At 38.5% G+C, this 12,183-nt stretch overlaps 1 protein-coding gene across 1 annotated transcript in view; it reads right to left on the bottom strand.

Moving 5' to 3' along the window:
* The window catches only part of calcr (calcitonin receptor), a 53,394-nt gene that overhangs the window by 17,998 nt on the left and 23,213 nt on the right, over window positions 1-12,183 (bottom strand). Inside the window, exons 2-17 of the mRNA XM_068711072.1 lie at window positions 11,482-11,547; window positions 8,147-8,294; window positions 7,781-7,888; window positions 5,827-5,912; window positions 5,554-5,713; window positions 5,310-5,420; window positions 5,067-5,179; window positions 4,226-4,391; window positions 4,036-4,146; window positions 3,743-3,855; window positions 3,578-3,650; window positions 3,344-3,454; window positions 3,017-3,129; window positions 2,288-2,453; window positions 2,098-2,208; window positions 1,805-1,917 (exon numbers count right to left, since the gene is read on the bottom strand). Coding sequence (XP_068567173.1) covers window positions 1,805-1,917; window positions 2,098-2,208; window positions 2,288-2,453; window positions 3,017-3,129; window positions 3,344-3,454; window positions 3,578-3,650; window positions 3,743-3,855; window positions 4,036-4,146; window positions 4,226-4,391; window positions 5,067-5,179; window positions 5,310-5,420; window positions 5,554-5,713; window positions 5,827-5,912; window positions 7,781-7,888; window positions 8,147-8,294; window positions 11,482-11,526 — 1,848 coding nt within the window. The 5' untranslated portion in view covers window positions 11,527-11,547. The remainder of the gene's footprint in view (window positions 1-1,804; window positions 1,918-2,097; window positions 2,209-2,287; window positions 2,454-3,016; window positions 3,130-3,343; window positions 3,455-3,577; window positions 3,651-3,742; window positions 3,856-4,035; window positions 4,147-4,225; window positions 4,392-5,066; window positions 5,180-5,309; window positions 5,421-5,553; window positions 5,714-5,826; window positions 5,913-7,780; window positions 7,889-8,146; window positions 8,295-11,481; window positions 11,548-12,183) is intronic.

Genomic DNA, 12,183 nt, shown 5'->3' with positions numbered 1-12,183 from the left:
AGGGTCTTCTGTCCTCCTATAAGTGGGTAAGACCGCAAACGGGTCTTCTTGTCTATTCAAGAAGTCTATCCCATTCTCTAGTTGGGGAAAAGCCCAAACTCACTTCTCAGGGGATAAGATCCCTAAGTCTAGTTGGGGGAAATGTGAAGAATTTAAGTTTAGAAACATGTTTAGTATGATTAGAAGAAAACCTTGAAGAATGTGTTAAATATTACAATGTATTAAAATGTCACAAGATATTGATTTATGGAATGTATTATATGTTTACAGATTGAATGTATTAAACTAAAGGTATAGTGTTGAGCCGTGAGGGAGAGACAGGGACCTTTGAGATAGGCTTTTCAGATTCGAAAGCGACCATATGGTGATGAGTTTGGAGAGGCCAGCTTCAGGAATGTGAGAAGGTGTGAGCCAGCGGGGGAAGGATAACTGCTGGCCAAAGGAAGATGACCATAGGAAAATGGGCCATAGGCCAAGGAGAAGCTTATTGGAGTTCAGCCAATCACAAAGCTGATATTGGACTTTTAAAGTTTCAGGCAGGGACTTAAAGTATAAGACATTGTTGCCGAGGATTTCTCTTCAATTTCTCGTCGCTGGCCATCTTACAGATAATCAGGGAGCTGGCCTGTTGGATGGGGGCGCGTTAACTCTGATCCGCGGAACATATTCTATCGATAGTGCACTTCAGTTTGTAATTGTATAGCTTCTGTTTGTTATTAAATATCTTTTGATTTGATTTTAACTTGGACCAGCTGATTTTTTGGCCCTGCTCTGCTGACAAAAGACGCAGCAGTAGGAGACATGCGGCCTTCCCTTTGTCTGCGAGAGAGTTGAGACCCTAACAGAAACAAGCCCAATCTCACACAGTTTTTCTGCTGCTTTTATGCTACTCTCTGAGGCTAGTACCTCCTTCAGGGTCATGCGTCACTCCTCTTTCTAAGTCAGACACAGAATGTAACTGGTTATAACTGGTTTGGTCCTGTTCAGAAGAGGAAGGGCTATATAGGTCAAGAGTGACTATTTTATATATATGGTGTATATGCAATTTATATGGTTAATCACTTCTATCGTAACATAAAACAAGTTATATGTTTAATGGTTATACTTTGAATCAAAAAGGTTACAGGTTATAATAGTTATACTTTTATGCTTTCATACTTTTCTACGATCTCTCAACAACATATAATAGGACATAGAAAAGACAATATTGATTAAATTGTGTAACTAATCTGTACACAAGTGTAGGGTTGAATTGGAGTGCTGATTAAAAGTCATGTGAGTAAATTCATATCAGTGTGTCTCTGATGTCTCTTCTTGCCAAATACTGGAATGAGCTCTGTGGTTTCCTGGTCTGGTTTCCATGTAGAAAACATTGTTAGTGGCTTGATACGGCACCCTGGTGCTGTTGGTGATAAGAAGGTGGTTAATATGTGATGGTGTCAACATGAGGCTATTTGTAGGGAGACTCCTCTGTGAGGCCTGTGTTTTATGACAACTATTAAGCCTGAGGATCAGAGGGCTTACAAGTTACTTTCCATCTTTGATCTGCGGAGCTCAGTATACGAGAGTAATGCGTTTTTTGGAAAAGAAATTCCTGTTAATGTTGGTGTGTCTTACAATATTTATGGCAAACTTCATCAGACTACATACAATATTTCCAGTTTCCACATTTTCTTCCATATGCCTATGCTCCAAATAACAGAGGAGTCCATGCAGAAAAAGGAAAAATAATGCTGAGCCATCACGCTGTGACCACCATGCAGTATATCTATGATAGCAGGCTACTTTATCTTAAATGAATTACCTTCAACTTTGCCTGAGTGTTTTCGTTGCAGAGTGTGTAGTTGGACCACGTCCTGTTGGTATCCGGGTGACGAAACCACTGCCCGTCCTCCCCACAGTACTTAGCAGCTTTTTCTGAAAGTAACAATTAAGTAATAAATGCATATTCTCCAAATGTTCTTACATTCAAACAGTTGTGTCCATGCATTCAGGTTCTGTTAGCCTTGGTGAATTATTCATTCTCAAAGCAATTTATATTTTATAGTTCTTGAAAAACAGTCAACAAAAGTGGCACTTTTGAGTCTTGCTGCTCACCTGTCGGGTCAAAGTCGACAAAATAATTGGGGCAGTTTTGAGAGGTGTAAGTTCCCGCTGGAGTGTCGTCCCAGCACAGCCAGCCATCCCAGTTACGATTGCAGTGCAGCCCTGCAACAGCAACATAGCAACAGAGAGTTAAACATTTTGTGAAGGAGAAGTAGCCATGATGAGTAGATACTATCTCTACCTGATTTGTTGTAAGGTACATCCCGATTCATTTTCTCGAAGCATTTGTATTGGCTGTCAAGGATTTTCTTCCTCACAATTTTCTGTTCTTCTGGGTTAACCATGGGGCTGACTGTGGCCTCAGCAGTGGACTCTACTTCAGTGTCTCCTGAGAGCTGCGTGGCTGCCTTCATTTTAGTGACACACACACATACACAGAATCATGATCAGTCACGATCAAGCCATGAGCAGTCCTATGGGCAAAAAAGCATGACGCACACTTGAAGAAATTTTACTTTTGAAAATGAAAATATTCTTGTCCTGTATCTCTTCGGTTTACAGTGAATGACAGAACAAAAGAAACTATGTGAGTGCTTCTTCATGCATTTTATTAGCCTAGCAAGTTATATTAAACTGATATTGCTAAATGTTTTTTGCTTGTCAATCACTGTATTATTAATGAACTCATCCTGTTCAAAGTTACATTAAATACAATAATCTTTTCCACAAAAAACAATACAGTTTTTTTCTAGCCTTATTTTTCAGGCTATGGATTTCACATCTTTAATTACACAATGTATTGCTGACCCTGTGAGATAACTAGGATTATGATATGTTTATTATATTTGTATGATTTTGTAACCAACTTGCCAAAAACCACAGCGGTATTGTTAAGCTTAATTACAGAGAATCATAATCTGTACAATAAATCCTGGATTCATAGTTAATACAGTACATCAGGATACATTACCTTCAGCCTCTCCTTAGTGTTGATAGCACAGAGTGTATAATTAGTCCACGTCATATTGCTCTCTGGATGGTGAAACCACTGCCCGTCTTCTCCACAGTACTTAGTGGCCTTTTCTAAAAAAGAACAATTATGTGATAAATATACTGTATGTTACAAATTCTCTAAATTCCCGCTACTCTATAAGTCTGTGCAGCTGTGTTCCCATTAGATTCACAAATCAATCCTCACAGCAACTTTATAGTCAATCTTCTCCAAATACAGGACAATAAGGTCTGAAGAGATTAACAAGATATCAGCCGACCTTTAAAACAAAAACAAAATTCTTACCTGTGAGGTCAAAGTCAAAAAGATAATCTGGACATTTTTGGGAAGCGAAGGTTCCCACTGGAGTGTCGTCCCAGCACAGCCAGCCATCCCAGTTACGACTGCAGAACAGCCCTGCAACGTCAACAAAGCCAAAAAACATGATGACAAATGTTTACCGGCCTCTTGGTGGTACCATCAGGTCCCCTCTCAAACAGATTAACACACTACGGTAGTTTAAGTAGACGGTATCAGTACCTGATTTGTTAAAAGGTGGGTCTCGAATTATTTTCTGGTGGCACATGTATTCATTCTCAAGCATTTTCAGTTTCTGTAAAAAAATAAAATAATGCTGAGCCATCAGGCTGTGACCACCATGCAGTATATCTATGATAGCAGGCTACTTTATCTTAAATAAATTACCTTCAACTTTGCCTGAGTGTTTTCGTTGCAGAGTGTGTAGTTGGACCACGTCCTGTTGGTATCCGGGTGACGAAACCACTGCCCGTCCTCCCCACAGTACTTAGCAGCTTTTTCTGAAAGTAACAATTAAGTAATAAATGCATATTCTCCAAATGTTCTTACATTCAAACAGTTGTGTCCATGCATTCAGGTTCTGTTAGCCTTGGTGAATTATTCATTCTCAAAGCAATTTATATTTTATAGTTCTTGAAAAACAGTCAACAAAAGTGGCACTCTTGAGTCTTGCTGCTCACCTGTCGGGTCAAAGTCGACAAAATAATTGGGGCAGTTTTGAGAGGTGTAAATTCCCGCTGGAGTGTCGTCCCAGCACAGCCAGCCATCCCAGTTACGATTGCAGTGCAGCCCTGCAACAGCAACATAGCAACAGAGAGTTAAACATTTTGTGAAGGAGAAGTAGCCATGATGAGTAGATACTATCTCTACCTGATTTGTTGTAAGGTACATCCCGATTCATTTTCTCGAAGCATTTGTACTGGCTGTCAAGGATTTTCTTCCTCACAATTTTCTGTTCTTCTGGGTTAACCATGGGGCTGACTGTGGCCTCAGCAGTGGACTCTACTTCAGTGTCTCCTGAGAGCTGCGTGGCTGCCTTCATTTTAGTGACACACACACATACACAGAATCATGATCAGTCACGATCAAGCCATGAGCAGTCCTATGGGCAAAAAAGCATGACGCACACTTGAAGAAATTTTACTTTTGAGAGTGAGAGTTTCTGCACAAAAAAAAAAAAAAAATGTATAGACAAAATGAGAATTAACCAAAAGTGTGACTCAATTCCTGATCCACAATAATCCCTTGTAGCCAGAGCTGCGGGTCAAACTGTTTGGGCCAATTAAACTACAATAATTGTTTGGATGCTGGGAGCTTTGGTGAAAGCAAATTTTTCACAATTAGTATGCCACCCTATGTAATTGCACCTTCAATTTAGACTTAATTGATACAATTTTGTATCCTAACACTACTTTGTACTGTTATAATGGATCAAAAGTTGCTGCTCCCATTACATGCCTTGAGTACAAACCTTTACATGACTTGTATCTCTATTGTGTTTTTATTGTACTACTGCTGTGTGTGTGGCTGACCCCCTGAAATCCTAAAGCTAATAATTATCCTGCATATGTTCTGAGCATTGGAAACCATGTACCTATTAATCTACTACTGCAGAGAGGGCCACTTGTCTTGAACTTGCAGTATTTACCCTCTATGCATATCTGTATAATAAATACACAATGTAACGTTTATTTCATCAACAATACTTTACCCTCAGTCTCTTCTCATGGGTGGTTTCGCACAGTGTATAGTTAGTCCAAATCCTATTGGACTCTGGGTGGTGAAACCACTCACCATCTTCTTCACAGTACTTGGTCGCTTTATCTGTAAAGAACAAGTATGTGATTAAGTCCAGCTACTTTAAATACAATCAACAGAGGATTAAAAGTGAATTCCTCATGTGAGGGTTAACAAGATATCAGCAGAGAAACAACTCCTTTGTCTCTCTGCTCACCTGTGAGGTCAAAGTCACCAAAATAATTGGGACAGTTTTGGGAGGCGACTGTTCCCGCTGGAGTGTCGTCCCAGCACAGCCAGCCATCCCAGTTCCGACTGCAGAACAGCCCTGTAACACCAACAAACAAAGATATATTTACAGGCATCTTATCCATATGTTTTGAACTCTCATCATGTACAAATCATGTTGATACATAATAAAATAATTTGGTGGTGGATCAAAGTTACGCATGAGTGTTTACCTGATTTGTTATAAGATGGATCTTGCTTCATTTTTTCTGAGCATTTCTTTTCGTTCTCGAGGATCATTTTTTCCACAACAGCACCTGTTTCTGCGTTAACCCCTTTGGCCTCTGTGGCCGGCTCTCCAGCAGCATCCCTTAAAAAAAGGGGGACTTCCTTCTAAGAATTAAAAAAAGAAAGTTCAGCGTGAAAATTAGTGTACAGGGCAGCTGAGACTAGCTTAATTTTGTTCTTCCATTACTTAAAGGGAAAAGGCCAGTAACACAATATACCTCTAGTTTGTTCTTTGAAGCTGGTTGACAAGTGGACCCAGTCTGGACCCAGTTACCCAATTTGGTACAATATTTGGTCACTTTTCCTATAAAGAATAACAAAACATGCAATTATTTTTTTAACATCAGCTTGACAACAGAATAATTAATCAATGGTTATCCTGAAAGCTCTACGTATATCAAATTACTTATTGACACATTAATGCTTCTGTTTTAGGTTTGTCCATGTTCTTTACTCCGTCTTCGTTTTTCAGCATCATCCAAACACAAAAATTGGAACCTGAATCTCAGCATTACTGAACAACTGTGATTAATTGAACTTGGCATGCATCATCAAACATTCTGTCAAATTTTCTGGCTAATTCTCAAAAGCTGGGCTTAAAACCACTTGTACTGTATTTCCATGACTGGGCTAAGAATGCGATCACATTGGTCCTGACAACAGCAACTGTAGCCTGACTGCCTAGTCTTCTTCGACAGCTCATCAACTGTTCGGCATCCACTTCCAACTGTATGTCTCCCCCTGAAGCCTCATATCAGCAGCATCAGTTTTCAAATAAGGAGCCATAAGGGGACTCTTAACGTCACAGGCAGTTTGGGAATATCCTTTATGAGCCTTGTCTTACAAAAACACCTTCTCTCTTCCTGTGCATATTCTCTCCCCTCATCCATCTCTCTGACTCCGACTTCTCTGTCTTTTTTGTAAGCTCTCTTTTCTTTGCTTCTTTTTTTCTCTCCATACACCCTTCAGTCCATCTCTGCCCCCTTCCTAACCCCCCCCCAAACAACACACACACACACACACACACACACACACACACACACACACTCTCTCTCTCCATCATATTGCACCTCCTGAATCAGACATGACTCGACTCTGGATTTCTTCAACCAGACATTATTGAGCCATGCATTCCTCACAATGAAAACACTGCTCATAATGTAGTCAACCGCAATCCAAAATCACATAATCGAGTCAAATTCAATATAAATAAATGTCTGTTTTTATTCAGACTGGTTGATAAAACACACTGATTTACCTTGTATCTAGTTTTTATCCTGGTAATCATTGAAATCGTTTTTGAAACATTTACCTCAAAACCCCAAAATATGTCACAGTACTGGCTATGTTGTTTTAAATGATGGGCAAAAGCACTGCAGCAGAAGAATTGGCAGATTACCATTATTTTGTAATGATTGATCATGAAATCTTCCTTTAAATGAGGAAATATACACTTACAGCTTAACATTATTCATATCTGCTTTGGACATGATGCATAAAATGCAATTACTTTATGCACTTTAGTCGGAGACACTTGCATTAAGGAATTGATCATGAATGTTATACACTGTGGTTAGATTTAGTGCTCGTTGAGGGAGCAGAACGAATCTAAAGAATCTGAGCAGCAACACGATTTCTGCTTGAAGAACTAAACCCTCCTTAATAAACATGTGGACATTACATCTTAGTTAATTCAACAATATCAAAAATTTAAGGAAGCGGTTGGGGTGGTGGATCCACAGAGTAATAAAGAATTAATTTTATTGGGAGTTACTAGTCAGCTGGTAGCCACACAGCTGACGAATGAGTTAGTGATTGTGAAGCATGCATAAAACAGCTAATGCCAATCAGTAGTTTAATTACATTTTAAAACCATATGATATTATTGTACTGTCAGCATGACCTGCCATTCTTGCATTATGAGTTGATACAATCTTAAAACCATCTCTCACATGACTGTTGCACATCAAATACTTAATAAAATCCTCCTAGCTTCCTGAAGCCCCATGCTGGCCAGTGGGCCTTTTTTTTCATACAATCAGCCCCACAACCTTTGATCTCCATCACACACAAAAGATTTGATTGTTTTCTGTGTTACCCGCTGAACTGGAATTAAAAACGTAAGGGAGCTTGTTGTTGTGCATTTGTGTGAGAATGGCTTATCTTTCTTACCAGTTGGGTCCAGGTCAGCGTGATCTGGACAGTTTTGTGTTACAGACGTCCCAGTTGGTGTCTCATCCCAGCACAATAAGCCATCCCACATGTGTCCACAGAAGGTAACTTGGAAAGAAAAAGGAAAAAAAAGTGACTATTCTGTGTTATTACAAACACACATTTTTCTGTTCCCTATAGCTACAGCTTCCACTCCAAAAGCCCTCAGTTGAACCCCTGCTGGCAACACCATCATTACCTTGAACAAGAATATCAACTGCGTTCTACTCCCAATCCACCACCGTACAACACCATTACACCTGTGACGCTCTCCCAAAGGTAATCCATTTGGCCTTAAGACGCTTTGAAATGAGTTGGGCCTCTCACCGGTTCTGTTATCTTGGTGGTCTTTGTGGGAGAGCTCAAGACATTTATATTGACCCTTGCTCAGCGTCTGGCCATGTCCATCTGTCATGCTATGTCCAGGCCTGAGTGATGGATCTGAGATTGACTCTGCGCCTCCCGCCACCCAGCGCTGTGGAGACAACACAACATAAGAGGTGAGAGGAAGGGGGAAGAAAACATGTTCGTACTGACTTAGAACAAAGTATGGAGTGTAGAGAGGGAGGTTGTGGTTGCTGCTCTGATCTACATTTCCTTGACTGTCAAAGATAAAGCATAAATATTATCTTGGATGATGATGATGATATCGAAATTCACAATACTTCACAGTTTCATCATGCTTAGATAAAGACACGCACCCTCATGTAAGATAAAAAAAAATTAAATGGAAGAATAAGCATGCAGGGTTTTTGAAGCATCTTCAAAGCTGATCTGATGAGGATTTTACTCCGCTTTGAAATTCTAGTCACTCACTGTTCATGTAACCCATTAAAATATGTTTTGGAGCTCACAAAAGAAGTTAAGCAGCCTATTTCCTCCAAATGAATCTTATCTCTGCTCTATTGTTTGTATTTGGAGGTAGCATTAGTAATGAAGAAGCCTGGAGTGTGAAATGCTGATTTTGATAATGCTCAATGAAGGATAACAAGCCCATTTTTGTGTGACTTATCTCACACATTTTTTGGGCTGAAAATTAAGCCTCTCAGAGTGTCAGGCTCATGCACTTGCATTTACTAAATCATTGAAGGAATGGTAATACTTTTCCTCTGAAATTGTCTCCACATGCTTTATCATAATTGAGACGGAAATCTCATATCTCCATTTCTTTGACCAAAAATACCCTTCTTACCTGTCTGATAAACTCTTGTATAAGGCAAAACACTTTTTTTGCACACAGACAAAAAACTGTGTGAGTATGCCGATGTCCCATGTAGCAGTTTAGCAGCCGTACATATGATGTCACTCCAAACATTGAAGTAAATGACGTCATACATACGACCACCAGGCCACCACCAATGTCAACAGATGAGAAAAAAAGATGTCAAGGCTTCTCCTCGCCTACTAAAATTCATTCATCTTCCTGAATCAATGACAAGACCACTCGAAAAAGAAAGCACAGACACATAAAGGAGAACAGAAGATACATCAGGTTGAAAACATTTGACATGATACTATTCTGAGCTCAAAGCCAAGTGTGATGCTTTACAGCAAAGGCATTTGAGACTTCCATTAACTCTGACACTGAAGAACAGTGGACCAACTGTTTTGCTTTTCTGTTTTGCTTTTCTGTTTTGTCTTTAGGGACACTGACTCATGAAAGACCTCTATTCTTCTGCAGTAAAAGCTTCAGCCTGTCTGGAACACGGTGAATATTGTCTCTGAGCTTTCCAAAATTTTAGAGCCACGGTGTTTAAAATACCATTTATTATAGAATCCTCATCAAGCCAATTGGTGTCCTGTTAATTTAAGAAGAGTGAGTCCATCAAAAGGACTTTTCAAAGTTTGATTTGTTTAATTATAACCCCTTCTTCTGACAAATCGACATATTTGCAATGACAGAATATAGTACCAATATGATTGCAATATTGCTATAAGCTAATTCATGTAAAACACCGGATCACACTTCTCAACCCCCCAAGCGGTTTTGAAATTAGATGATAGATAATACTTTGTATTTGGTGGGCATAAAACCACCAACAGCAATGCATTTCAGGAAATACAGACACACATATGCTTTATGCTTCAATATATAAGAGTGAGGCATATTATTACAGGACTGAATACAATTGTATATGTTGTTGCACTAAATTATGAACAGGGCATAATAAATACCTGTAAAACCTGATGTGTTTTACCCAGATACTTTTATTTCAAAGGGAACAGATGAACACCTGTGGTTGTAAATTTCCAATTTCTGCAAGTATTTTTAGGATCATAAATATGTTGTGATGTAGAAGGAGAATGTTTTATGTTTAACAGGAAGTGTGATTTGTTTTATTTTAAGAATTTTGGGCATTGCACTTTGGCTAGCTTCTGCTTCTTCATTTTGTTCCAGACTTTTCATTCATACACAGTATATATATATATATATATATATATATATATATATATATATATATATATATATACGTATATTAGTGCTGGGCAACGGTTACAATTTTAATTCAGTTTAATTGTGATTTTTTTGCGAATAATCACGATTAATCTCATTGTTATGCACAAAATTCAATAATTAATTCAAAAGTAGTGTATTGCGCACTTTTATTTTAAAAGCACTGCTATATGAACAAAAGTGCAATAACATTTGGTTTGCACACTTTAAACAAATACGGTTCTTTTTAACAGCAATAGATAGATAATAGATATTCAGCCGGTGTTCACAACTTTATTTTCATGTGTGTAATAGATGCAATTTGAAATATACACCATGAAAACTGCAAACCTATCTACGTCATGTTTTTCTTCTTTTTTTATGTTTGTTAAATTCTCAGTAGGATAACTAAATTATATGCTTATTATAAATATTCCAAACAAAAAACTTTAAAAACTCTACAAAAATAATTTTGCCTTTTTTCCTTTTTTTGGTGTTAAAAATGTCCGCTTAATAATAAAAAAAACAACTGCCTTAACGCGCAATAAAATAATTGTTGGCGTTAATTTATTAATGCGTTAATTAATTAACGCATTAATGCGATAATAACCCGTTAACTTGCCCAGCTCTAACGTATATATACACACACACACACACACACACACACACACACACATCACCCATTTACGAAGAGAGTGCCTGTGAATACTTTGTTCCTCTGCAGGTGCAGGGAGGTTATACTGCTGCCATGTCTGGTACCAGGAAGAGTGCTACATAATAAAACACAATGCAGAGTTATAGACCAACTTAAAATGCGCAATGAGGTATTACAGATATAACATTTTAATAATATATAATAATAATAAATAAGTATAAATGCAAGCAAAATGCCAGACATTATAGACTACATTATCTGCATAAAAGGATCAGATATATAAGAACATGCGGAAACGTGCAGTCATGGATCTCTTCTTGCTCATCCAAGTTTGTAATGAACAAGCTGAGCTAACTATAAACTGTAATTATCAATTATAAATGGTGAGTAAAATGAATCATGAGATCTTTTTCTGAGAAAAGAAAACCACTAGACCACATCAAATTACGTGTCCATTTAATGAAAATGTAATCATATATGTTTAAACACACATGTGCAGCATACATAATGGGTAAAAAGAGAAGGGAAAGTTTACCTTACAGCATTCCTTGAATATAAAAAATTTGAGCTTACCACCAGGAGAAACCAAAGGATCCAAAGTGAGCCCGCTAACTTCATATCTTCTTCTCACAGGCAAATCTGTAGAGGGAGAGAAGAGAACAACACGTTACAACTAACAGAAAAGAGTTGTCTACCGTGAAAGTGACTGGCTGAACAAACCGATGGCTGTTTTAAATCAGGATTATGGCCTCAGGAGAAAACTAGAATCATTAATCTGAAATGCAAAACACTGCAGCAAAGGCGCTGCAGTTTATGACGTTTCACGGTTCCTCTATTTCTTTATGTGTTTGTGTCTGAGGGACAGAGAGGAAGTGTTCCCATCAATATATTAAAAACAACCTCATGGGAAATTAACGTTGTATTGTGTGAGAAAAAGGACAAAGAAAAAAGACAGAAACGTAGTTATTAATGGTCATTAATCATTTTGTGCTGAGCCTCCACTCCTGCAGGACGGCAGCAGTGATCTGCCAGTTTAGTAACCGAGTGCATGTGAGATTAAAATTCACTCCAGGTCTATTTGCTTTGGCTTTCAGAGTCCCTGTTGTAAGCCCATCACTCCACAGTTTGAACAGTTAGGACCACCTACTGGTGGTTGTCCACACTCCGCAGCGGCCCAGGGGGCAGACTTTTTAACAGATAGACATGCGTGAGCAAGTCCTATAAGTCACTGTGAAAGGTGAGCAGGATTGATAGCATTTGTTTTGGCTTTCAGAC

This window comes from Cebidichthys violaceus, unplaced genomic scaffold, assembly GCF_023349555.1.
Source record: "Cebidichthys violaceus isolate CVI_PGR_0920_01 unplaced genomic scaffold, fCebVio1.0.p SCAF_16, whole genome shotgun sequence".
Classification (NCBI taxonomy): Eukaryota; Metazoa; Chordata; class Actinopteri; order Perciformes; family Stichaeidae; genus Cebidichthys; species Cebidichthys violaceus.
This window is presented reverse-complemented; position numbering and strand designations above follow the sequence as displayed.